General features: G+C 43.7%; 1 protein-coding gene across 2 annotated transcripts; it reads left to right on the forward strand.

The window, feature by feature from the left end:
• The first annotated feature begins 14719 nt into the window (after nt 1-14719).
• Nucleotides 14720-24102, forward strand: LOC115197089 (nucleobindin-2). 2 transcript variants are annotated; one of them, XM_029758274.1, is made up of 14 exons: nt 14720-14876; nt 15332-15401; nt 15951-16088; nt 16373-16480; nt 16718-16850; nt 17563-17660; nt 18808-18993; nt 21344-21434; nt 21585-21643; nt 21741-21833; nt 21964-22053; nt 22214-22384; nt 22720-22780; nt 23022-24102. In XM_029758274.1, exons 3-14 carry the CDS (start codon nt 15951-15953, stop codon nt 23132-23134), a joined length of 1341 nt encoding a protein of 446 aa, XP_029614134.1. In that variant the 5' UTR covers nt 14720-14876; nt 15332-15401; the 3' UTR covers nt 23135-24102. The 2 variants fall into 2 exon arrangements, with proteins under 2 accessions (XP_029614134.1, XP_029614133.1); XM_029758273.1 differs by lacking the exon at nt 15332-15401 and having other exon boundaries at nt 14721-14876.
• The last annotated feature ends 2450 nt before the right edge of the window (nt 24103-26552 follow it).

Here is a 26552-nt window from a genome sequence, read left to right on the forward strand (position 1 = left end):
CGCAGTGGTGGGTAGTATATGGGGCTTTGGTGACAAAACGGATGGCACTGTGATAGACTACATCCAATTTGCTGAGTAGAGTGTTGGAGGTTATTTTGTAAATGACATCGCCAAAGTCAAGGATCGGTAGGATAGTCAGTTTTACGAGGGTATGTTTGGCAGCACGAGTGAAGGATGCTTTATTGCGAAATAGGAAGCCGATTCTAGATTTAATTTTGGATTGGAGATGCTTAATGTGAGTCTGGAAGGAGAGTTTACAGTCTAACCAGACACCTAGGTATTTGTAGTTGTCCACATATTCTAAGTCAGAACCATCCAGAGTAGTGATGCTAGATGGGCGGGTGCGGGCAGCGATCGGTTGAAGAACATGTATTTAGTTTTACTTGCATTTAAGAGCAGTTGGAGGCCACGGAAGGAGTGTTGTATGGCATTGAAGCTCGTCTGGAGGTTTGTTAACACAGTGCCCAAAGAAGGGCCAGAAGTATACATAATGGTGTCGTCTGCGTAGAGATGGATCAGAGTATCACCAGCAGCAAGAGCGACATCATTAATGTATACAGAGAAAAGAGTCGGGCCAAGAATTGAACACTGTGACACCCCCATTGAGACTGCCAGAGGTCCGGACAACAGGCCCTCCGATTTGATACACTGAACTCTATCTGAGAAGTAGTTGGTGAACCAGGCGAGGCAGTCATTTAAGAAACCAAGGCTATTGAGTCTGCTGATAAGAATGCGTTGATTGACAGAGTCGAAAGCCTTGGCCAGGTCGATGAAGACGGCTACACAGTCTTGTCTTTTATCAATGGCGGTTATGATATCGTTTAGAACCTTGAGCGTGGCTGAGGTGCACCCATGACCAGCTCGGAAACCAGATTGCATAGCAGAGAAGGTACAGTGGGATTCGAAATGGTCGATGATCTGTTTGTTAACTTGGCTTTCGAAGAATTTAGAAAGGCAGGGTAGGATAGATATAGGTCTGTAACAGTTTGGGTCTAGAGTGTCTCCCCCTTTGTAGAGGGGGATGACCACGGCAGCTTTCCAATCTTTAGGGATCTCAGATAATTTTAGAAAGAGAGGGTCCAGATTATCTAGCCCAGCTGATTTGTAGGGGTCCAGATTTTACAGCTCTTTCAGAAGATCAGCTATCTGGATTTGGGTGAAGTAGAAATGGAGGAGGCTTGGGCAAGTTGCTGTGGGGGGTGCAGAGCTGTTGACCGGGGTAGGGGTAGCCAGGTGAGAAAGCATTGGCCAGCCGTAGAAAAAGGCTTATTGAAATTCTCTATTATCGTAGATTTCCTAGCCTCGGTGCAGTGGGCAGCTGGGAAGAGGTGCTCTTATTCTCCATGGACTTTAGTGTCCCAGAACTTTTGGGAGTTTGTGCTACAGGATGCAAATTTCTGTTTGAAAAAGCTAGCCTTTGCTTTCCTAATTTACTGTGTATATTGGTTGCTAACTTCCCTGAAAAGTTGCATATCGCGGGGGCTATTCGATGCTAATGCAGAACGCCACATGATGTTTTTGTGCTGGTCAAGGGCAGTCAAGTCTGGAGTGAACCAAGGGCTATATCTGTTCTTAGTTCTAAATTTTTGAATGGGGCATGCTTATTTAAGATGGTGAGGAAAGCACTTTTAAAGAATAACCCGGCATCCTCTACTGACGGAATGAGGTCAATATCCTTCCAGGATACCCGGGCCAGGTCGATTAGAAAGGCCTGCTCGCTGAAGTGTTTTAGGGAGCGTTTAACAGTGATGAGGGGTGGTCGTTTGACCGCGGACCCTTTACGGACGCAGGCAATGAGGCAGTGATCGCTGAGATCCTGATTGAAGACAGCAGAGGTGAGAGGGTAGTTTGGTCAGGATGAGGGTGCTCGTGTTTACAGATTTAGGGTTGTACCTGATTGGTTCCTTGATAATTTGTGTGAGATTGAGGGCATCTAGCTTAGATTGTAGGATGGCCGGGGTGTTAAGCATATCCCAGTTTAGGTCACCTAACAGTATGAACTCTGAAGATAAATGGGGGGCAATCAATTCACATATGGTGTCCAGGGCACAGCAGGGGGCTGAGGGGGGTCTATAACAAGCGGCAACAGTGAGAGACTTGTTTCTGGAAAGGTGGATTTTTAAAAGTAGAAGCTCGAACTCTTTGGGCACCGACCTGGATAGCATGACAGAACTCTGCAGGCTATCTCTGCAGTAGATTGTAACTCCGCCCCCTATGGCAGTTCTATCTCGGCGGAAAATGTTGTAGTTGGGGATGGAAATTTCCGAGTTTTTGGTGGCCTTCCTAAACCAGGATTCAGACACGACTAGGACATCAGGGTTGTCCAAGTGTGCTGAAGCAGTGAATAAAACAAACTTAGGGGGGAGGCTTCTGATGTTAACATGCATGAAACCAAGGATTTTACGGTTACAGTAGTCAACAAATGATAGCGCCTGGGGAATAGGAGTGGAACTGGGGGCTACAGGGCCTGGGTTAACCTCTACATCACCAGAGGAACAGTGGAGGACTAGGATAAGGGTACGGCTAAAGGCTATAAAAACTGTCTGTCTAGTGTGTTGTGGACAGAGTATAAAAGGAGCAGATTTCTGGGCCTGGTAGAATAGATTCAGGGCATAATGTACAGACAATGGTATGATAGTATGTGAGTACAGTGGAGGTAAACCTAGGCGTTGAGTGACGATGAGAGAGGTTTCATCTCTGGAGGCACCAGTTAAGCCAGGTGAGGTCTCCGCATGTGTGTGGGGTGGGACAAAAGAGCAATCTAAGGCATTTTGAGCGGGACTGAGGGCTCTACAGTGAAATAAAACAATAAGAACTAGTCAAGACAGCAGTAGACAAGGCATATTGACATTAGAGAGGCATAAAGAAATTACAGGTGTAGATCAGGAGAGCTAAGACAACAACTGGTAAATGGCGATGAATGGGCAGAGCGGGTCAGTTAGGTACATACAGGACCTGAGTTCGAGGCTGGGGCCGACAGGTAAACAAAATGAGGTACCGTATTATTGAAACAGTCCAGGGGGCATCAGCTGTGTAGCTGAGTGATCATAGGTTCAAAAGAGCAGCAATAGATGAGTCAGGGTGCTATTCGTTTGTCACTACTACGCTAGGTGAGTAGGGGACACAGCGTTCAGAAAAGCTAGCGGGCCGGGGCTAGTAGATAGTTCTTTGGCGACATCGTAACAGAATAGCCTGTTGAGACCACATCGGGCGATCACGTCTGCAGTCCAGTCGTGATGGATTGGCAGGGGTCCGTGTCCAGGCCAATTGACAAAGGAGGTATTGTAGCCCTAGAATTAGCTGGTATATGGGCCTAGCTCGAGGCTTGCTCAAAGCTAGATGGTGCTTGCTTCGGGACAGAGGCATTAGCTAACAGTAGCCATTCCTTTGCAACTAGCTAGCTGCGATGAGCCGGTGTAATGATCTAGAGCGGCAGGAATCCGGTGATGTGGTAGAGAGAAGCAGTCCGATATGCTCTGGGTTGATATCGCACTGTGCAGACTGGCTGGCTGGTGACCGAGAAAAAGGTGAAGACCGCTAGCCGTGGCTAACAAAGACTAGTAGCTAGTTAGCTGGCTAGCTCCTGACGGAAGTTCCAGTTATAAGGAATACAAATAGCAGATCCGTACCACATTGGGTGAGGCAGGTTGCAAGAAAGTATATTTAGTTCGTAGATAGAAAGTGAGATTAAGATATATATGAAAAAGACCGGCTATTTACACGGGATAAGACACTGAATAAGACAAAGACAAAAACACCTGTCCTACTGCTACGCCATCTTGGATCCAAATGAATGTGATATGAGTATCTCTCTTTCACCAATTAACTGTACAATGTACACACATATATTTTCAGTTTGTGAGGGAGTGTATGATATGGGGGTTGAGGATATGTTTATTTCAACATGATAAAGAACAACTTTTATAAACAATGGCAACACTGCAGTTTGCACTGAGGCTTGCTGTTGGAAAACCAGATCAGTGTCCGACTTTCGGCTATCGCAGATCCATCGCAGATCCGTTCTATTTGTGACAAGCTGCAAGTCCCGCCTCTCCCATTTCCTCATTGGTTTTAAGGAGCATATATCCACGTGGGTGATTGAAAGATGAACTGAGGTCCACACTCCAGTCCAGTTGGTTGTGGTAATGTACCTTTAAGTTGGTTGCCAACCACCATATAAAGTCCAAAGAAGAAGAAACCAGAAGGAGGGGAGATTACTAGAAACAAACTCGGTTTACCCTTTTATCTGTGGATTAATTGTCAGAGTAGAGGAACTTGTGCATTTCAGGTAAAATAACATCCCAATGTTTATATCCCAGGACAAATTAGCTAGCAATAGCAAGCTAGCTAGCTAGCTAAATTGCCATAAATGTTTAATGCTTTTCGACCTGTCCCCAAATTAATATAGTTGGTTCAGAGTTCATTTTGATATTTCAACCTGTGCGTCCTGATCGCGTCTGGTGTGGGTGGACAAAATCAACATGCGCGCTGTCTGGTCAGCATGTGAAGTAACTGACTGTAGACGAAAGTCAAGGAGCGAAGTCAGGGGAGGTGCATCTGCAACTGTTGAAAGTTTTCCAACAGTAAGTCTCAGATCAACATGACAGTGTTGCCATTGTTTATTAAAGTTTTTCTTTATAATGTACAAATGAACTTTTACAACCCCCATATCACACACTCACAAACTGAAATCATATGTGTTCATTGTACAATCAGTGCGAGAGAGCCTTAAATGTCACATTCATTTGTATATATATTCACTATATACATGAACCGTGACAAATTTGGTTCCTGTTTCAGTCATATCTATGGTCCCCTTCACATGGGTCTAACAAAAACACACTAATGATTGGTTGACAATAGAGCTTCACACTATGCAGACGATAGCTGCAGTGTGAAGTTGGTGAAGAGCAACTGCAGAAACTTGCGGTCACTGCAGTCAAAACTTCATGACCTTTGATCACATGATTTTTGTAAAGTTCATGCAGTAAACATGTTTGCGCAAGCCGGACAATTTGTATCCCCATAATGAAACAAACTTCTAAAGGCGGTCACCATCTTGACAAAAGTGATCCGCTCGAACACGTCCAAAGAGATGCTGAATTGGGAAGTGGTCCAACCAATGGGTCCAACTGTATCATTCCAGTCTCAGCTGTAGCCTGTATTTGACACACTTTGAAGGACTTGACAAAAGTGATCCACTCAAACACACCCAATGAGAGAAGTGTAAAATTCTTCCTTTAGTTGTACCTTTTCTCGAAATCTAAAGGCACAACCTAGATTTGAGCCAATGTCTTAAGTAGCTGAACATGTTATTACTCCAACCTCGTGAAAGTGACAAACTGATACGTTTTCATTTTAGTCAAAAACAACTTTAAATGGAAGGAGTGCCATTGGGCGGGTTCCTCTGCCCAGGTCTTACAACACCTGGATACTTTTATTTATTTATTTTATTTCACCTTTATTTAACCAGGTAGGCAAGTTGAGAATAAGTTCTCATTTACAATTGCGACCTGGCCAAGATAAAGCAAAGCAGTTCGACAACATACAACAACACAGAGTTACACATGGAGTAAACAACATACAGTCAATAATACAGTAGAAAAAAATAAGACTATATACAATGTGAGCAAATGATGTGAGATAAGGGAGGTAAAGGCAAAAAAATGCCATGGTGGCAAAGTAAATAAAGTATAGCAAGAAAAACACTGGAATGGTAGATTTGTAGGTTGAAGAAAGTTCAAAGTTCAAATCTAAATAATATGGTGCAAAGGAGCAAAATAAATAAAATAAATAAATACAGTAGGGAAGAGGTAGTAGTTTGGGCTAAATTATAGATGGGCTATGTACAGGTGCAGTGATCTGTGAGCTGCTCTGACAGCTGGTGCTTAAAGCTAGTGAGGGAGATAAGTGTTTCCAGTTTCAGAGATTTTTGTAGTTCGTTCCAGTCATTGGCAGCAGAGAACTGGAAGGAGAGACGACCAAAGGAGGAGTTGGCTTTAGGGGTGACCAGAGAGATATACCTGCTGGAGCGCGTGCTACAGGTGGGTGCTGCTATGGTGACCAGTGAGCGGAGATAAGGGGGGACTTTACCTAGCAGGGTCTTGTAGATGACCTGGAGCCAATGTGTTTGGCGACGATTATGAAGTGAAGGCCAGCCAACGAGAGCATACAGGTCGCAGTGGTGGGTTGTATATGGGGCTTTGGTGACAAAACGGATGGCACTGTGATAGACTGCATCCAGCTTGTTGAGTAGGGTATTGGAGGCTAATTTGTAAATGACATCGCCGAAGTCGAGGATTGGTAGGATGGTCAGTTTTACGAGGGTATGTTTGGCAGCATGAGTGAAGGATGCTTTGTTGCGAAATAGGAAGCCAATTCTAGATTTCACTTTGGATTGTAGATGATTGATGTGAGTCTGGAAGGAGAGTTTACAGTCTAACCAGACACCTAGGTATTTGTAGTTGTCCACAAATTCTAAGTTTGAACCGTCCAGAGAAGTTATGCTGGATGGGCGGGCAGGTGCAGGCAGCGATCGGTTGAAGAGCATGCATTTAGTTTTACTTGTGTTTAGGAGCAGTTGGAGACCACGGAAGGAGAGTTGAATGGCATTGAAGCTCGTCTGGAGGGTTGTTAACACACTGTCCAAAGAAGGGCCAGAAGTATACAGAATGTTGTCGTCTGCGTAGAGGTGGATCAGAGATTCACCAGCAGCAAGAGCGACATCATTTATGTATACAGAGAAAAGAGTTGGCCCAAGAATTGAACCCTGTGGTACCCCCATAGAGACTGCCAGAGGTCCAGACAGTAGGCCCTCCGATTTGACACACTGAACTCTGTCAGAGAAGTAGTTGGTGAACCAGGCGACGCAATCGTTTGAGAAACCAAGGCTACTAAGTCTGCCGATGAGGATGTGGTGATTAACAGAGTCAAAAGCTTTGGCCAGGTCAATGAATACGGCAGCACAGTATTGTTTCTTATCGATGGCGGTTACGATGTCGTTTAGGACCTTGAGCGTGGCTGAGGTGCACCCATGACCAGCTCTGAAACCAGATTGCATAGCGGAGAGGGTGCGGTGGGATTCGAAATAGTCGGTAATCTGTTTGTTGACTTGGCTTTCGAAGACCTTAGAAAGGCAGGGTAGGATAGATATAGGTCTGTAGCAATTTGGGTCAAGAGTGTCACCTCCTTTGAAGAGGGGGATGACAGCAGCTGCTTTCCAATCTATGGGAATCTCAGACGACACGAAAGAGAGGTTGAACAGGCTAGTAATAGGGGTTGCAATAATTTCGGCAGATAATTTTAGAAAGAAAGGGTCCAGATTGTCAAGCCCAGCTGATTTGTAGGGGTCCAGATTTTGCAGCTCTTTCAGAACATCAGCTGAATGGATTTGGGAGAAGGAGAAATGGGGGAGGCTTGGGCGAGTAGCTGTGGGGGGTGCAGTGCTGTTGAATGCAGTAGGGGTAGTTAGGTGGAAAGCATGGCCAGCCGTAGAAAAATGCTTATTGAAATTCTCAATTATAGTGGGCTTATCGGTGGTGACAGAGTTTCCTATCCTCAGTGCAGTGGGCAGTTGGGAGGAGGTGTTCTTATTCTCCATGGACTTTACAATGTCCCAGAACTTTTTAGAGTTGGAGTTGCACGAAGCAAATTTCTGTTTGAAAAAGCTAGCCTTGGCGTTTCTAACTGCCTGTGTGTATTGGTTTCTAACTTCCCTAAAAAGTTGCATATCGCGGGGGCAGTTCGATGCTAATGCAGAACGCCACAGGATATTTTTGTGTTGGTTAAGGGCAGTAAGGTCTGGGGAGAACCAAGGGCTATATCTGTTCCTGGTTCTAAATTTCTTGAAAGGGGCATGCTTATTTAAGATGGAGAGGAAGGCATTTTTAAAAAATAACCAGGCATCCTCTACTGACGGGATGAGGTCAATATCCTTCCAGGATACCAGGGCCAGGTCGATTAGAAAGGCTTGCTCGTTGAAATGTTTCAGGGAGCGTTTGACAGTGATGAGTGGAGGTCGTTTGACCGCTGACCCATTACGGGTGCAGGCAATGAGGCAGTGATCGCTGAGATCTTGGTTGAAAACAGCAGAGGTGTAATTAGAGGGCACATTGGTTAGGATGATATCTATGAGGGTGCCAGTGTTTGCGGCTTTGGGGTTGTACCTGGTGGGTTCATTAATAATTTGTGTGAGATTGAGGGCATCAAGCTTGGATTGTAGAATGGCTGGGGTGTTAAGCATGTCCCAGTTTAGGTCGCCTAGTAGCACGAGCTCTGAAGATAGATGGGGGGCAATCAGTTCACATATGGTGTCCAGAGCACAGCTAGGGGCCGAGGGGGGTCTATAGCAGGCGGCAACGGTGAGAGACTTGTTTTTGGAGAGGTGGATTTTTAAAAGTAGAAGTTCAAATTGTTTGGGTACAGACCTGGATAGCAGGACAGAACACTGCAGGCTATCTCTGCAGTAGATTGCAACACCGCCCCCTTTGGTCGTTCTATCTTGTCTGAAAACGTTGTAGTTAGGGATGAAGATTTCACAGTTTTTGGTGGACTTCCTAAGCCAAGATTCAGACACAGCTAGGACATCCGGGTTGGCAGAGTGTGCTAAAGCAGTGAATAAAACAAACTTAGGGAGGAGGCTTCTAATGTTAACATGCATGAAACCAAGGCTATTACGGTTACAGAAGTCATCAAAAGAGAGCGCCTGGGGAGTAGGAGTGGAGCCAGGCACTGCAGGGCCTGGATTCACCTCTACATCCCCAGAGGAGCAGAGAAGAATAAGTATGAGGGTACGGCTAAAAGCTATAAGAATTGGTCGTCTGTGACGTCCAGAATAGAGAGAAAAAGGAGCAGGTTTCTGGGGGCGATAAAATAGCTTCAAGGTATAATGTACAGACAAAGGTATGGTGGGATGTGAGTACAGAGGAGGTAAACCTAGGCATTTAGTGATTATGAGAGAGATATTGTCTCTAGAAACATCATTGAAACCAGAAGATGTCATAGCATGTGTGGGTGGAGGAACTGAGAGGTTGGATAAGGTATAATGAGCAGGGCTAGAGGCTCTACAGTGAAATAAGCCAATAAACACTAACCAGAACAGCAATGGACAAGGCATATTGACATTAAGGAGAGGCATGCTTAGCCGAGTGATCAGAGGGTCCAGTGAGATTCAGACAGCTAGCCGGGCCATAGGTAGCAAGCTGGTGGGAGATGGGAGGGAGGTCTGTTTTTAGCCACCTCGTGCGTTTCCGTCTGTGGGTTAGTGGGGTTCCGTGTGGAAGGGGGGACCTGTCCAAGTTGGCAAAATAGTTAGTTATAGTGGCCCAAGAAAAGTGTCCGATAGACCTATTCAGATCGCAGCCGAAAAGACAGCTAACGATTAGCCGGCCGCAGATGGGCGATCAGGTTAAGTCGCGACGGAGGGGCCAGTTGGACAACTCCCTCGGGCTGATAACGTCGGTGGTCCAGTCGTGAAGACCCGATGGGGCTCCGCATCGGCAGTAAAACGGGTCAGGATAGGTGAGTGTCATGCGGTGGTGTCATGCCAATAGAGGGCACAGGGGCATGTGCCTTGTCAGATTTGTCCTGTTTAAAAAATTTTAAACTATTGTTGTTGTTTCTCTGTAATAAATACTACTAGTAGCCACCTAGCAATTTTATTAAGTAGGCTCCAGCTAGCCCAGATAGGTTCCCAACCTCATAACTATCTACCAAGAGATTGGGAACCTATCTACCAAGAAGCCATTTCCGGCTAACAATCAAGTTAGAGTAGCTAGCTTGTATAACTATTTTAGCTGTCATGCCTGCTGGCAAGGTTGGTAGACTTTAGAAAAGCAAGCAATAACTAAATGTACTAAATAAGACTCACATTCCTTTCAATCTTTTACCTAGATTTTAGTTTCTTTAAAAAAATAACTACCAGTCAGGAGGATACAGACAGCTCGAGGTAGTCTTAGATATGCAGAAAAATCTACATATTCTTTACATAGAATTAAGCGTCATGATAATGGCTCTAGATAGCAGGAAAAAGCAGTTTCAGGTGTTTGAAAAATGCTAAATTCTCCAACTTCCGGACGGGGGCCTAGATCCACTTCAGACCACCCCCAGCCATCCTCACGCAAGCTACTTTGTGCCCTCTCATTTTTTAGGTTCATGACGCCCTGCCTGGATAGGTATTTTACGTATCAGCTAACCATGTCATAAGATATAGCAATCTTTCAGTCAATGACACAGTCAATGACATGGCACACAACCATTGGTTGATGCATGCAACGTCTGAGCATTGATTTGACGGCCTGCAAATGCGCAGTTGGGTGAGAGACGATCGTTAGACCCGATGGCGCGTTTCTGCACATGAGCTTAGCTAGCCAATCTCACCATGACATCGGGCATGTTTGAGTGGTAAGGGTCAAGCAACCGACTGTAGACGAAAGTCGAGGAATTATTTTTGGGGAGGTGCAACTGGTTTTCCAATAGCAAGGCCCAGATCAACATGGCAGTGTTGACATTGTCTATGTCTTTCTATGTATCCAACCCCCATTTCACACACTCACAAACTTAAATCATTTGTATATATCATCCGCAGTACTGAAATCGCGGTGAAGTTGGTTCCTGTTTCAGTCATGTCTTCGGTCACGTTTGCATCGGTCAAACAAAAAAAGTCTAATGATTGGTTGACAATAGAGCCTCCCACAACGCAGGCGATGGCTGCATGAGGAAGTTGGTGAAGAGCAACTGCAGAAACTTTCAGTCGACTGCAGTAAAAACCTCCTCACCTTTGTATTTGATCACATGGTTTTTGCAATATTCATGCAGTCTTTTTTATGTATTATTATTTAGAAAAAAATATTGTCACATACACTGGATAGGTGCAGTGAAATGTGTTGTTTTACTAGGCTAAGATATAGAATAGTTTTAAGATGGTCATACCATGGATCATAAAGCTATTTGATTTAGAATTTTAGGACCCCTTTATGTATAAAAAAAGCGAAGTGTCTGTCCTATGTCTAGGAGATATAAGAAAGCTCAGGAAATATTTAATTTTTTTGGACACATATTTAACCCCATACTTCAATTTATTTGATACTAGTCTGGGTATCCATTTGATTAGATGTTCAGGAGTCTTATGGCTTGATGGTAGAAGCTGTTTAAAAGCCTCTTGGACCTAGACTTGACGCTCCGGTACCGCTTACTGTGCGGTAGCAGAGAGAACAGTCTATGACTAGGGTGGCTGGAGTTTTTGACAATTTTTAGGGCCTTCCTCTCTCATCGCCTGGTATAGAGGTCCTGGATGGCAGGAAGCTTGGCCCCAGTGATGTACTGGGGCGTACACACTACCCTTTGTTGTACCTGGCGGTCGGAGGCCAAGCAGTTGCCATACCAGGCAGTGATGCAACCAGATCCTCAAAAGGTTCTACAGCTGCACCATCGAGAGGATGCTCTCGATGGTGCAGCTGTAGAACCTTTTGAGGATCTGAGGACCCATGACAAATCTTTTCAGTCTCCTGAGGGGGAATAGGTTTTGTTGTGCCCTCTTCACGACTGTCTTGGTGTGCTTGGACCATGTTAGTTTGTTGGTGATGTGGACACCAAGGGACTTGAAACTCTCAACCTGCTTCACTACAGCCCCGTCGATGAGAATGGGGGCGTGCTCGGTCCTCCTTTTCCTGTAGTCCACAATCATCTCCTTTGTCTTAATCACGTTGAGTGAGAGGTTGAGTCCCGCGACACTTGTGGGAGTTGTACCTCAAAACGGAGAACACTATCACGTTGGTAACAATCATTTGGGAGACAGGTGCAGGAATGCGTAATAGGGTTTTTTATTACGCGCCAAATAACGGCGTGCCGTGTAAGGGCAGGAAGACCAAACAAACACGTACATAAAACACAGGGTTGAAACCCAAACAAAAGAGCGAGGAGTACCTCGAATATATAACACTAGCGCACAATGATTAACACACGGGACGAGACCCGTAATCATCTGCGCAGTCCACAAGGGCACGAAAGCCCAAAACACACAGCACAGGTACTCACATGCACCAACGGACATTGTAACAATATTCACCCTCCAAAGGGCACATATATACAAATACTAATCAGTGGGAATAGGGGACAGGTCTTCATGATGAACGTTCCGGAGGGATCCGCGACAAACACCATTGTGTTTGTTGGAGTGTTATCATTTCATAGTTAGCAGGCCAAACCGTTCAGACGTTTTTGTGAGAAGACCGATTTTTGGGATGTCTCCTGGTCTGACAAACAGCTCTTTAGCTCTGTCACTTTCCACCGCAGATGCGGAAAGCCGAAAGACGGATGTGGTGGATTGAGACCCAGCCCATGCAAAACCAGATATCTCTTGCTTAAATTCACAGTTTTGATGGGTATTTTTGTATTATGTTAATTGGATTGATGTGCGGGTGCGTCAATAGACTCTTAAGGATCTTAAGTGCCTTGCTCAAGGGCACGTCAACAGATTTTTCACCTTGTCGGCTCAGGTATTTGAACCAACGACCTTTCGGTGACTGGCACAACGCTCTAACATGCCACCCCAATCAACATGTTGTTGGTGCAAGTCGGACAATTTTTATCCCCATAAAGCTTAAATCATACGGATGCTGTGACGCGATAGTCCGGTGTGTCACTGTGACATAGCTACTTGGCTCTGAGACCACCATCGGCCGAAGACGCACAGCCCGAACGCACACCTCGCCACAATTTCCAATCAACGCTGCTCCGGTAAGCTTCCTCTATTCATTTGAATGTGTTGCCAGTTGGAGAAATTGCTTGAGCTGCGCTGAGATTGAGAAAAGTATGAAAGCCAACAGTCCAATATTTTAGAACACTACTGTGCATACGCATACATTTTTTGGACTATGATAAACCCTTCTACAGATTCACCATCGAGAGTATTCTGTGGGGCTGTATCACCGCCTGGTACGGGAACTGAACCGCCCACCCGCAACCTACCTGCTTTCCAGGACATCTACAGCACCGGTGTTACAGGAAGGCTAAGAAGATCATCGAGGACCTTTAGCCACCCGAGCCACGGCCTGTTCACCCCGCTACCATCTAGAAGGCAGAGACAGGGTGCATTAAAGCTGGGACCGAGAGACAGCTTCTATCTCCAGGCCATCAGACTGTTAAACAGTCATCACTAGCTGGCAACCACCCAGTAATCTACCCTGCACCTCAGAGACTGCTGCCCTATGTACTGTACATAGAGTCATCGAACACCATTCACTCTACTAATGTTTACATACCGTTTTACCCACTTTATATGTACATACTGTATTCTAGTCAAAACTCATCCTTTATAAATACCGCTGTACATACCTTTTCTATTAATATACTGTCCATACTGTCAATACACACCATATTCTCAGAGTACTCTGTTCTCTTGGCCCTCCCACCCCTACGGGAGTGTGCAGCCCAGTCCAAGCTCTTCTCTATCCTGGCACCCCAATGGTGGAACCAGCTTCCCCCTGAAGCTAGGACAGCAGAGTCCTTACCTACCTTCCAAAAACATCGTAAAACCAACCTCTTCAAAGAGTATCTTAAATAATTCCACAGGACCCCCCTCGCACCCCCTCCTCTACCCCTCTGACCCCCACCCTGAAAAAATTCAATTCAGAATGCCTTTTGTAAGCTAACACTCACACTTCACTTTTTTTTCACACTTTACTAGGTCTGACTAGAAAATGTACTTACTATTTACATTTAGCAGACACTCTTATCCAGAGCGACTTACACTAGTGAATGCATATATTTCATACATTTAATTTCATGCATTTTTATTTTGTACTGGCCCCCCGTGGGAATCGAACCAACAACCCTGGCATTGCACACACCATGCTCTACCAACTGAGCCACACTATGACTGTGATGTGGTTTTCCCACCTAGCTTTTAAGATAAATGCACAAACCGTAAGTAGCTCTGCATAAGAGCATCTGCTAGATGACTAACATGTAAAATGTCAATATATATTTATATTCCGGTCTCTGATATTGCTCTTCTGATCTGTCTTAATTTCTTTCTTTTTTTAAATGTTGGATTATGTGTGTATTGTTTATGTATTGTTAGTTATTACATAAGCATTTTGATGCACCTATGTTAAGATGTTCAAATATGTGTATGCAACCAATAAACTTTGATTTGATTTAATGCAACACACTTTGAAAGGCGGGGGTCTCCGACTTGCCAAAAGTGATCCACTCGAATACGCCCATCGCCTACAAACGTCAACTAGGGTTTAATATATTCATACTAAACCATACTTGTTCTTGGTTCACACAGGTTTGCAAACGCCACGTACATTTAGCCTCATAGCACCTTGACCAACAAGTTTGAGGAACAGTTTGACTGACACATCTTCTGCCCAACTGGCTGCCAATGCGACTATTTCACAAAGCGACGAGAATATTTCTACCCAATGAGGATGGTTGAGGTCACGTGGGGGCGTTACCATGGCAATTAGCCGGTAGGTTGATCTTACTACTATTCCTAGGGTTGTCACTAGTTACCCCAGCCATAAAGTCAAAATTGGCATCGTAAAAAAAAAATGTTTGTTGCTTTTTGGTCTTAATTTAAGGTTATGGTTAGACATAAGGTTAGCAGTGTGGTTAGGGTTCGTGTTAGCTTTAAATTCAGATATTAAGAAGAAGGATTATAAATATTTTTTAAATAGGCGGGGTCTAGCGTAATTATGACTTTGTGGCTGTGATAACTAGTGACGACCGCTAGATTTAGGAAGAGACTCTGGCCGGTGTAAAGTGCATGACAGCTGTAAACAGACTCCAGTCTTTTTAACGTTTGGATAAATTAACGTTTCAAAAAGCGCGACGTGACAGACAATTACTTGGAAGGGGCAGCTGTCAAAGTAAGTTTCTGTTTCTCTTAGCTTTTAAATGACATTTATTATCATGCTATTATGGACAAATGACAGTTCAGTAACGTTAGTTGGACATGTTGGAACAGTTGAAGGGAAATCATCCACAGCCTACTTGTTCGACACTTAAGTAGTTATTATGATGTTTCCAGTATTTCTTACACATATAGCCAGAACTCATTATTATCAAGAAAGACCCACAATATGGACCTGATAAAATTAGATAGCTAGATCACAGATGTAACAACAGGTTCAAAACTACTGGATGCTGCTGATGAGGTCGTGTCGTGAAGTAATACCTAAACAGGTTGACAAGCTTCTCTTTCAGGTGTCAAAGCCCAAGAGAACTTGGCCAAGTTCAGTTGCCGATAAAAATGCCTTGAACAGAGTCGACATTTTATTACATTTTTTTATTTAACCTTTTTGGCATTTTTGTTCTACATAAGATATTTCTATCTGAACGTTCCAACACGTTATGTCCTGCTGAGCACACTCCCTGGTTTATCCCACAGACACGTGAGTGGCACAATCACCACTGTTTTCTTTTGGTGGGGAGGTTACTGTGGAGATTGAGATTAAACTAGTTTAACATTTTACTTGTCAACACATTGGTCAATAGGGAGGAGTGTGTGTGGGTTCACTGATTGCAAAATCAATGGCCCATTTCCCAGGCCAGTGAGCTTACTGTAAGAAGGGGATGTTTACAGTATAAACCTCTTTGTTCTTATCACTATGAAACATTTAGGAATGCAATATACACTCTATACATAAAGAGCTCCATTGGCAACTGGCAACATCAATTACGTACCTATAGGCTCAAACAGATGCTGTACATCTTGCCATTCTATGTCTGTGAGAAATAGATTAGTGTTATTTCATTTGACCAACTGAAATATGACATTTGTCTGTTTTTACCATCAGCAATTTCTCATAGTATCCCTTGAAGCAGCTGTGTAGCCAATAAACCTTAGCCTGGTGATGTGCTCCTGTGTACTTTCCCTTGAAGCAGCTGTTGATGTAGCCACTTATTAACCTTAGGCTGGTGATGTTCTCCTGTGTACACAGATGTTGTGGAGTAAAGCCGTCTGCCGCTGCCCTGTGCTCGTCCTGAGCTTGTGGTTCTGTGTGGAAGCAGTGCCCATCGCTGTGGACAAGACTAAATTGGAAACCCCAGAGCAGAAACTAGAGGCGCCACAGAGTGTGGTGAGTGGAGTGTGTGTGTGTGTGTTGCAGTACTGATCATGTGCAATTTGATGAAGAAGTGATAACGACTGTGTAGGAAGCAGATGGTCTTTTTAATACTTGTGAAATAATATTTTGAGACTGGCTAAGGTTAGGCTATTTGAACGCATAAGAAAGAAGAAAGGCTGTAGGAAATGGAAGGAGGTTTAGACCTAGGCCATGTGAATCCAATGTAAACCTCTCCCCTTTCATCTCTGTCCCACTTACGCACTACAATGTGGATTCTGACTGTTTTTTTGTTTCAGGACACGGGGCTTCACTATGACCGCTACCTCAGGGAAGTCATTGATTTCCTGGAGAAGGACCAGCATTTCAGAGAGAAGCTCCACAACACAGACATGGAGGACATTAAGGTACCCCAGCAGCTTCAGCATTTGCAGGGTTGTGTTCATTAGGCACCAAACTGACAAAAAAACAGGGAGGGACTACCCGGACTTGTCCAATAAGAAATGCTCTTTTTTTTCTGTTGCAAAATGTTTTCAACTGTTCGTTGCATGCCCTAATGAACATGACCCAGCTGGCCTCCTGGTCGGTTTCCATTTATTGTTATTGGTCACTCAAATCTCTGGTTGCTTTTTGTTTCTGAGCAGCAAGGCAAGCTGGCCAAAGAGCTGGACTTTGTCGGCCATCACGTGAGGACCAAACTTGACGAGTTGAAGAGGCAGGAGGTGAACAGGCTACGGACGCTCATCAAAGCTAAACAAGATGTTGAGGGAGGGCATGGTACGCTGGTCTTTTGTTCAAATATGTCCTTTCCTGTCCAACTGGCAGCCATCCTATCAGCAGGAACATTTGTCCAATTGACAGGACATATGATGCAATGCACCACCAACATCCTAAGCTTGATATAGTCCGTCACGTAGGAAAATGGAAGTGCCTTGAGGCTATTGTGCAAGTAAATAGGAAAGTCACATGTTGTGGAAATGTCCATGTTGACACATCTTGGAAGAGGGGTTGAGGTACTACTAACAAGCATGGTCTTGCACTCAAACAAGACCATGCTTATATTGGGACTGCCAGAAATACCTGGCTGCGGTCACCGCCAAAGCAAGAGTCGGTCATCAAAACAATCTCTCAACTGCCTGTGAGTTTTTAGCACCGTCTTTTAGCGTTGCACTACCATTGTCCAATATCCACAATATTAATAACTGCTTGGTGGTATCATTCAAAAGAGGTGCGAGTGACTAGTTTATAAATGTTAAGAGAGGATTTTAATGTACAATATTCTAGAGTGAAGGTCACTATAATTTATTGCAAACACAATTAATTACAATGATTGAATTGTGGATACATTTCAGCTGTAACTACACAATTACCTCATCATATAAAGTATGCGCATACTTTTTGGCAGCAGTTGTCAGCAAGCAACTTGTAACCACTTAAATCGTACAGTATTAGTTTCCCTCCTAATAGGAAACTTCTCTTCCCCCCCCAGAAATGAACCACAAGGCGCTGCTCATGCAGTTTGAGTATATGAACCACATGAACCCACACACCTTCGAAGTGGAGGACCTGGATAAGCTTATTAAATCGGTAGGAATGTTTATACACACACTACAACGTGATGCAATGTTTAAAATGACCACACAATGGTTCTTGAAACCACCCTGCTCAGAACATATGGTGCATGGACCAAAATGATACCAGGGTCCATACTCGAAAAGAGAGTTTTTAAAAGTTCACACGCTGACAATGGCCTAACAGCTGAAATGTTTGCTCTATAAATGATGCCTCTTGAATGAATAAGCATAAAATAACTTTTAAACTCTCTTGTGAGCTAGGACATCCACCCCAAAGGGGTTATAGCCTTGAAGCTAACTTATTGTTTGAATAGCAAATGTATTGGAAAGTTCATCCTGGCCATGCACATGTGCTCTATCTGGTGATGTTAGACAATGGAAAAATGTTTAGAGGACGACAGTGTCCCCAAATAGGGTCGATTTGACCTATAGAGGTCTTTGAATTACCTTGTAATGCTCCTCTTTATCCATGGTGAACAAATTAACGTTTTTGTTGCTATTAACAATCCTGAGCTTTCACTTGTAGATTTAATTACACAGAGGCACTGAAGCATTCTGAGCTATTTGTCCTTTGTTGGTGAGAGCTGGCTTGCCAGAGGTAAATGCCCAAATCAGCTTTGACAGTTGAGAGAGAGCCTGGGGTTGTGTGTGAACTAAACTAGAAAATTCTAGATTTCTCCTTGGTAAAGAAGGACGCAAACCTACTTCGTTTTTCTTAATATCGGAATGAAGACTATTTTGAACATGTACACTCAACTAAAAGTGATTTCAGTTTGAACTCTGACCTTTCCAGCGCCTAATGCAAATCCTTTGGTAGCGTGCTACTTCTAAGTGATGAGTCTGAAGTCAGTGATGTTGCTATGTGAACTAATATAATTTGCACTTCAAACTAATCATCAAGAGCATGTCACATCCTTTCTCAGTCTCTTCTATAATAGTCTCTGTCCACATTTGTTATTGATTTGAAATCCCTCCAGGTCCATGGGTTACTAGTCTCTGACGCAGAACTGTAGGCTTAAATATTATTTATTTTGCTCAATTCCATATCTACACAGATCTAAAGCCTTTTCAGAAGTGGCTAGGGGTTGAATTGAAATCGTGCTTTTGTTTTCATTTGTTCAGTTCTCGTTGTCTCCTTTTCCTGGTTGATATTTATATAGGCTACTAGTGACCTGGAAAACTATGACAAGGATCGGCACGAGGAGTTTAAGAGGTACGAGATGATGAAGGAGCACAAGAGGAAGGAGCACATGAAGAACCTCGACAAGGAACAACGCAAGGACGAGGAACAGCACTACGAAGAGCTGAGGAAGAAACACGCAAACCATCCCAAAATCAACCACCCTGTAAGACATTTACCCTGCTACTATAACTAAACCCAAAACGAAATACCATGCGAGACATTTACCTTGATACTGTAAATTAACTCAAATTCAACCACCCTGTAAGACTTTTACAATGATACCATAACTAAACCCTCTATTGCATGACTGCATATTTACCCCAACATGATGGTTAGGCCTATTCTATCAACAATTGCGCCAAAAAAATTGTTTCCACTGCCAATTTGTTGCATGAACCGTTTCACCGGCCCAGAAATTATCCACTAATCGAGCGTCATTTTGTTTTGTCGATATTTAGGGAAGTTTACAGACAATTTGCTGTTTCCATCAGGCTGTTTTATCCAACAGCTACTTTACTTGCTTAAAAATGGTTGGACAGAAACATGATTACATTAACTAAACCCTAAATCAACCACCGTATTGGACATTTCAATCAATCAAATGTATTTATAAAGCCCTTTTTACATCAGCCGATGTCACAAAGTGCTATACAGAAACCCAGCCTAAAACCCCGAACAGCAAGCAATGCAGATGTAGAAGCACAGTGGCTAGGAAAAACTCCCTAGAAAGGCTGGAACCTAGGAAGAAACCTAGAGAGGAACCAGGCTCTGAGGGGTGGCCAGTCCTATTCTGGCTATGCCGGGTAGAGATTATAACAGTACATGACCAAGATGTTCAAACGTTCATAGATGACCAGCAGGGTCTAATAATAATAATAATAATAATAATAATAATAATAATAATAATCACAGTGGTTGTAGAGGGTGTAACAGGTCAGCATCTCAGGAGTAAATGTCAGGTGGCTTTTCATAGCCGAGCATTCAGAGTTAGACAGCAGGTGCGGTAGAGAGAGAGTCGAAAAAAGCAGGTCCGGGATAAGGTAGCACGTCCGGTGAACAGGTCGGGGTTCCATAGCCGCAGGCAGAACAGTTGAAACTGGAGCAGCAGCACGATCAGGTGGACTGGGGACAGCAAGGAGTCATCAGGCCAGGTAGTCCTGAGGCATGGACCTAGGGCTCAGGTCCTCCGAGAGGGAGAGAGAGAATTAGAGAGCGTACTTAAATTCACACAGGACACCGGATAAGAAAGGAAAAATACTCCAGATATAACAGACTGACCCTAGCCCCCCGACACAAACTATTGCAGCATAAATACTGGAGGCTGAGATTTTACAATGATACTATAACTAAACCCAAAATCAATCACCATGTAAGACATTTACCTTGATAATCAACCACCCGCTAAGATATTTCAGTGATATTAAACCCCAAATGACTGAACCCCAAATGAACTAGCCTGGTCTTCAATCTTTTTGTGCTGTAGACCTATAGCCAACCATATGAGTTGGCTATAATGCACAAACAGATCTAGGATAAGGCTACAACTTAACAACCCTGTAGGAATTTACAGTGATACTAATCTAACAAAGACCTTCCTAACACAGTTGCCAGAGAGGAAGGAAACAGCTCAGGGATTTCACCATGAGGCCAATGGTGACTTTAAAAGAGTTACAGAGTTGAATGGCTGTGATAGGAGAAAACTGAGGATCAAATAAAAAGTTATTGGTCATATATAATACAATTGGTGTAGACTTTAGTCAAATGCTTACATATGAGCCCATTCCCAACAGTGCAGAGTTAAAGTCTGACAAATGTTTGCTAAATAAAAAATGATTTTTTTATTTTATTTTACCTTCATTTAACTAGGCAAGTCAGTTAAGAATAAATTATTTTCAATGACGGCTTAGGAACAGTGGGTTCAGGGGCAGAACGACAGATTTTTTTTTTTACCTTGTCAACTCGGGGATTCGATCTTGCAACCTTTCAGTTACTAGTCCAGCGCTCTAACCACTAGGCTACCTGCCGCCCCAAACAGTAACACAATAAAATAAAAAACTCAAGGCTATATACAAGGAGAACCAGTACCGAGTCAATGTGCAGGGGTACGAGATGGTTGAGGTAATACAGTATGTGGGTAGGGGTAAAAGTGACTAGGCAATCAGGATATATAATAAACAGAGTAGCAGCAGCGTGTATGTGTGGTGTCAATATGCATGTGTGTGTGTTTCGTGTGCTTGGGCATATGTACACAGTTGAAGTCCATGATTCCATGTGTGTTGTTTCATAGTTTTGATGGCTTTACTAGTATTCTACAATGTAGAAAATAGTAAAAATAAAGAAAAACCCTGGAATGAGTAGGTGTGTCCAAACTTTTTACCGGTACTGTATAAAATGCTGATTATTATCAATAAGTTGTCCGGCGTAGGAAATCCTTACTGGTTCCCTAGTTTACACGGTATATGGGTATTTCTATAAACTGTACTAGTGAAGTGTGTGTGTGTGTGTGTGTGTAGGGCAGTCAGGACCAGCTGAAAGAGGTCTGGAAGGAGTCTGACGGTTTGGACCCAAATGACTTTGACCCCAAGACCTTCTTCAAACTCCACGGTAAACTCACACAAGTAGCCATTCACACGTTCAAAAGCCTAATAAAATAATATTATCACGTTCTCAAATTACACACCAATCACAATGGACCTTATTAAGAAATCCTCAAAGGAAGCACTTTTTTTATTGAAGCCATTTTCTTTTTTCCAGACACCAACGGAGATGGCTACATTGATCAACAGGAGCTCGAAGCCCTGTTCACTAAAGAGGTGTGTGTGTGTGTGTGTGTGTGTGTGTGTGTGTGTGTGTGTGTGTGTGTGTGGTAACTCGAGCAGGCCCAGAGTTGAAATGTGTGTGTTTTTGTAGCTGGAGAAGATGTACAGCCCTAATCTTGAAGAGGATGACATGACAGAGATGGAGGAGGAGAGACTGCGCATGAGGGAACACGTCATGAATGAGGTGAGCTAGCAGGAGGGATGGGGTATGATGGAGTCACTGAGTCATACAGACACACACACACACACAAAATCAATACTGCTTCTTCAGTCAACCTATTTGCTGACGTTTCATTCCTTTCATCTGTACTCAGGTGGACACCAACAAGGATAGACTGGTCTCCCTGGATGAGTTCCTAATGTCCACAAACAAGAAAGAGTTCAAAGAGCCAGACAGCTGGGAAGTAAGGGACAGGAAACTACCGCCACCTCAGTGTGGTTTCCTACTGGAGCCTGAAGTGGTCAAGAGGAACTGAATGCTATTGACCCTAACCCTGAGAGGCAATGCAATAATGGAGCTTCTACCCTTCTCTGTTTCTCCCCTCCACGTCTTCTCCTCTCCAGACTCTGGAGCAGGCCCCGGCCTACACGGACGAGGAGATGAAGTTGTTTGAGGAGCAGCTGGCCCAGGAGGAGAGCAACCTCAACCAGAAGAACGTAGAGCTGCAGAAACAGAAAGAGGAGCTGGAAAGGCAGCAGGAGCAACTCAACGCCCAGAAAGCCGAGCTGCAGCAGGTAACCTAGTACAGTACCTCATATCAATGTTAGCATTTACAAAATGTCAGAATAAACAGCTAACGTACCTTTTTGACACAAAATGTATCTGCAGTCCCATAGCAGACAAGCTTTGAGACAGTAGCATTAAGTGCTCAGTATTAGAGGGGTAACTAACTTAATAAATAAGTGACTCGTAATTTGACTTTTTTATTCTGTGACACTGGCTCACCATAAACAAAAAAGAGCACATTTTCAGCTACAATTTGTCTTGTAACACTTTTGAACTGGGTCATCGCTCTCCCAGTTTTTTGGGGTCAGATAACATCTCCATCTCTTGTCTGTCTTGTCCTCAGGCGGTGGAACAAATGCAGATAATAAAATTTGAAAAAGCAAATGCGGCCGTTGAGGTCAAAGGTCAGTACAAGTTGCCTTCAGTAATAACATCCTCTACTAGACTAGTATTGCCAACATGAATAATGACCATCGGTCGGATCCTAACTTCCTCTTAAGTCAAATTCACACTTAGTCAAGCATTGATGCCAGTGGAAGACAAAGTGAAAATTTGACTCGGGGGGGGGGGGGGGGGGGGGGGGTTGAAGAAGAAGAATCATCCTAACTTACTTTTATCTGTTTCAAACGCAATGATGTGCTTTAGATGGCGGAGCTACAGAAGCAGTGCCCCCTGGAGGTCAAGCATTGCCAGTACTACCAGGAGACAGCCAACCTCTACCCCCTACTCACCAGCAAGACTTACCTGCACACTCTTAGCAGGCCCGGCAACTTTTTCTGTGTGTGGGTGTGTGAATCTCTTAGTGTGTGTTTGTGCATGCGTGTGTTTCCATGTGCATATGTGTGTAAACTAATCTTGCAACGAGTTCGTTTTAATGTGTTGTCGGCGCTCTACGGTCCCACAATATACCCGCACGCACACATGCAGTCCAACAATTTCCCGAGACCAGCTAAACCAATCAGAATGAAGCCTTGGGTTTTGACCCACTTCCAGTCGTGGCATTCCGGAGCTGGCAGGAACAGCCAGCACAACCAACGAGACTTGAAATAATTGCTCAACCAGGCATTTTGTGGACAATCCACTCTTTGTTATTAGTTATTTTCCCTCTTGACACAACCAGCACATGGTTCGATATGGGAAGTCATTTGGGATGATTGGGAAGAGGTTTTGTTCCTGAATACGTGCAATGTTTTGTTTTCTATCTAGTTAGGTATGCTACCCAGTGGGATTATTTCTGTGGGGAAAGATTTGTTTAAAATACAAAATACATTTTGGTTAAATAGTTTACGGAGGTGGGTCAAATGAATGTCAATTTTGATATGCTACTTGATAGTATGCTGTCATGATAAATAATGTATAACTTACCTGGAGCTGGTTTACTGTGATACTGTGATTCATTCCTGATATTAATAATTGCCCATACACAGATACATTAAGGAGGTACTGTAGTAATTTAATATTGGCTAAAATAATGTTTACATGCCACAAACTGCCAATTGTTTTCGTCTAACAAAAATGCCCCATTGATGTTGACTTAGAATGTTGTAAATTGTTTCACTGTGGTTGATAGGGACAATAAGGAGTCTTGAATGTATGTCATTTATCTTCATTTCCAATGTCTGTCTTTCTGTGTGTGAACTTGTCTTTATTTGTGAGAGTATATATTATGATCACAGTTTAGGACCAAAGTCTATTGTGGGGATAATAATAATAACAATAATACATTTAATTTGTATGGCGCTTTTCATTGCAGTGTCATCTCAAAGCTCTACATAGGCAAAAATAATTATCAAAAAATGACTATTAAAAACATCACACATTTAGAATCAAGGCAGGAAGTAGCAATAGTAGGCTAGGTGATAAAAGGACGTCCCAGATAAGCATTAAAGGCCCGTTTTAAATTCTGATTGATGGTGTGGCTCTCAGAGAGTCAGGGAGAGAATTCAATAGGCGAGGGGCAATGGAGCAGAAGGCCTGGTCCCCCATAGTATGGAGAATTGTCTTCGGGACTTGAAGCAGTGGTGAGTTGCTGTAGTGTTAGCCAGTGGAGTTCAGCAAGAATGGGGGTGATGTGGGCTGACTTCCTGGTTCTGGTCAAGACTGTGTCAGCATTATCTTGGAGAAATTGTAGCCTCTGAAGTGATTTGGCTGGAAGGCCTCCTGAACGGAGCGTTGCCATAGTCAAGTGGGGAGAGGATGAAGGCGTGGACGAGTTTAACTGCGTCTGCCTGGGAGAGTGATGGTTTGAGAAGTGGGATATTTCTTAGATATGTTTTATATTTGCATCAAAGGACAATCACCTGGTTGCATTTCTGACTACAGTAGCCATTCTCTTGTCCACCCAATCTTTTACACACTGAAACACACACACAGTACCCATCATTACACACAGACCCATACAGAGATGCACTCAGTGGCCAGTTTCATGAAAATAGTTTGCTCCTACAGACAATGAGTCACGTGGCCGTGGCTTGATCTGTAAAGCAGGCAGACGGGCATCGAGGCATTCAGTTACTGTTAGATTGAACGTTAGAATGGGCAAAACGAGTGACCTAAGCGACTTTGAGCATGGTATGATTGTCGGTGCCTGTTGCGCCGGTTCCAGTATCTCAGAAATGTCCGGTCTCCTGGGCTTTTCACTCACGACAGTGTCTAGGGTTGACAGAGAATGGTGCGACAAACAAAACATCCAGTCAGCTGTAGTCCTATGGGTGAAAACAGCTTGTTGATGAAAGAGGTGGAAGGAAAAAGGCAAGAATGTTGCAAGCCAACAGGTGAGCCACAAACGGACAAATAACGGCACATTACAGCAGTGGTGTGCAGAACGACATCTTCCGTCCTTGTCACGGGTGGGCCATTGCGGCAGACAACCACACCGGGTTTCAATCCGATCAGCTAAAAACAAGGAGAAGTGGCTCAATGGGCACGCGATCACTAACACTGGACGATTGAGGAGTGGAAAAACATTGCCTGGTCCAATGAATCCCGGTTGATGTTGCTTCATGCTGATGACAATGTCAGGATTTGGCATAAGCAGCATGAGTCCATGGCCCCATCCTGCCTGGTGTCAACGGTTCAGACTGGTGGCGGTGGTGTAATGGTGTGGGGAATGTTTTCCAATTGATACCGATTGAGCAACGTTTGAACGCCACAGCGTATCTGAACATATCCATACCCCAAGTAATTCAGCCTGTTTTGGAGGCTAAGGGGGGGTCTGATCCGGTACTAGATGGGTGTACAAAACATTAGGAACACCTTCTGAATGGTGCACATACACAATCCATGTCTCGATTGTCTCAAGGCTTAAAAATCATTCTTTAACCTGTCTCCTCCCCTTCATCTACACTGATTGAAGTGGATTTAACAAGTGACATCAATAAGGGATCACAGCTTTTACCTGGATTCACCTGGTCAGTCTGTCTAATGTTTTGTATACTCAGCGTATATATGATATTAATTATTATTTTGGATTAAAAGAAAAACCCACCGGTTTTGTAGAAATGATAATTGACCTATATATTTTGAGATAACTGGCCTGTTTCTGCCCCACACATTTTTTTACGAGCAAATCAGTCCCAAATGTATTTTTGCTTGCATCATTGTGTTGCAAAAACGGGTATATATAGTGCCTTCGGAAAGTATTGAGACCCCTTGACTTTTTCCACATTTTGTTAGGTTACAGCCATATTCGAAAATTGATTGAATTGTTGTTTTTTCTCATCAATCTACACACAACACCCCATTACGACAAATCAACAACAGGTTTTTAGAAATGACTGCTAATTTATAAAAAATTTAAAAAATACACATTTAACTAAGTATTCAGACCCTTTACTCAGTACTTGGTTGAAGCACCTTTGGCAGCGATAATATCCGAGTCTTCTTGGGTATGACGCTACAAGCTTGGCACACATGTATTTGGGAAGTTTCTCCCATTCTTCTCTGCAGATCCTCTCAAGCTCTGTCAGGTTGAACGGGGAGCTTTGCTGCACAGCTATTTTCAGGTCTATTCAGAGATGTTCAATCGGGTTCAAGTCCGGGCTCTGGCTGGGCCACTCAAGGACATTCAGAGACTTGTCTTGAAGCCACTACTGCGTTGTCTTGGCTGTGTTCTTAGGGTCGTTGTCCTGTTGGAAGGTGAACCTTCGCCCCAGTCTGAGGTCCTGAGCGCTCTGG

The sequence above is a fragment of the Salmo trutta genome, chromosome 7 (genome assembly GCF_901001165.1).
Source record: "Salmo trutta chromosome 7, fSalTru1.1, whole genome shotgun sequence".
In the NCBI taxonomy this organism is placed as follows: domain Eukaryota; kingdom Metazoa; phylum Chordata; class Actinopteri; order Salmoniformes; family Salmonidae; genus Salmo; species Salmo trutta.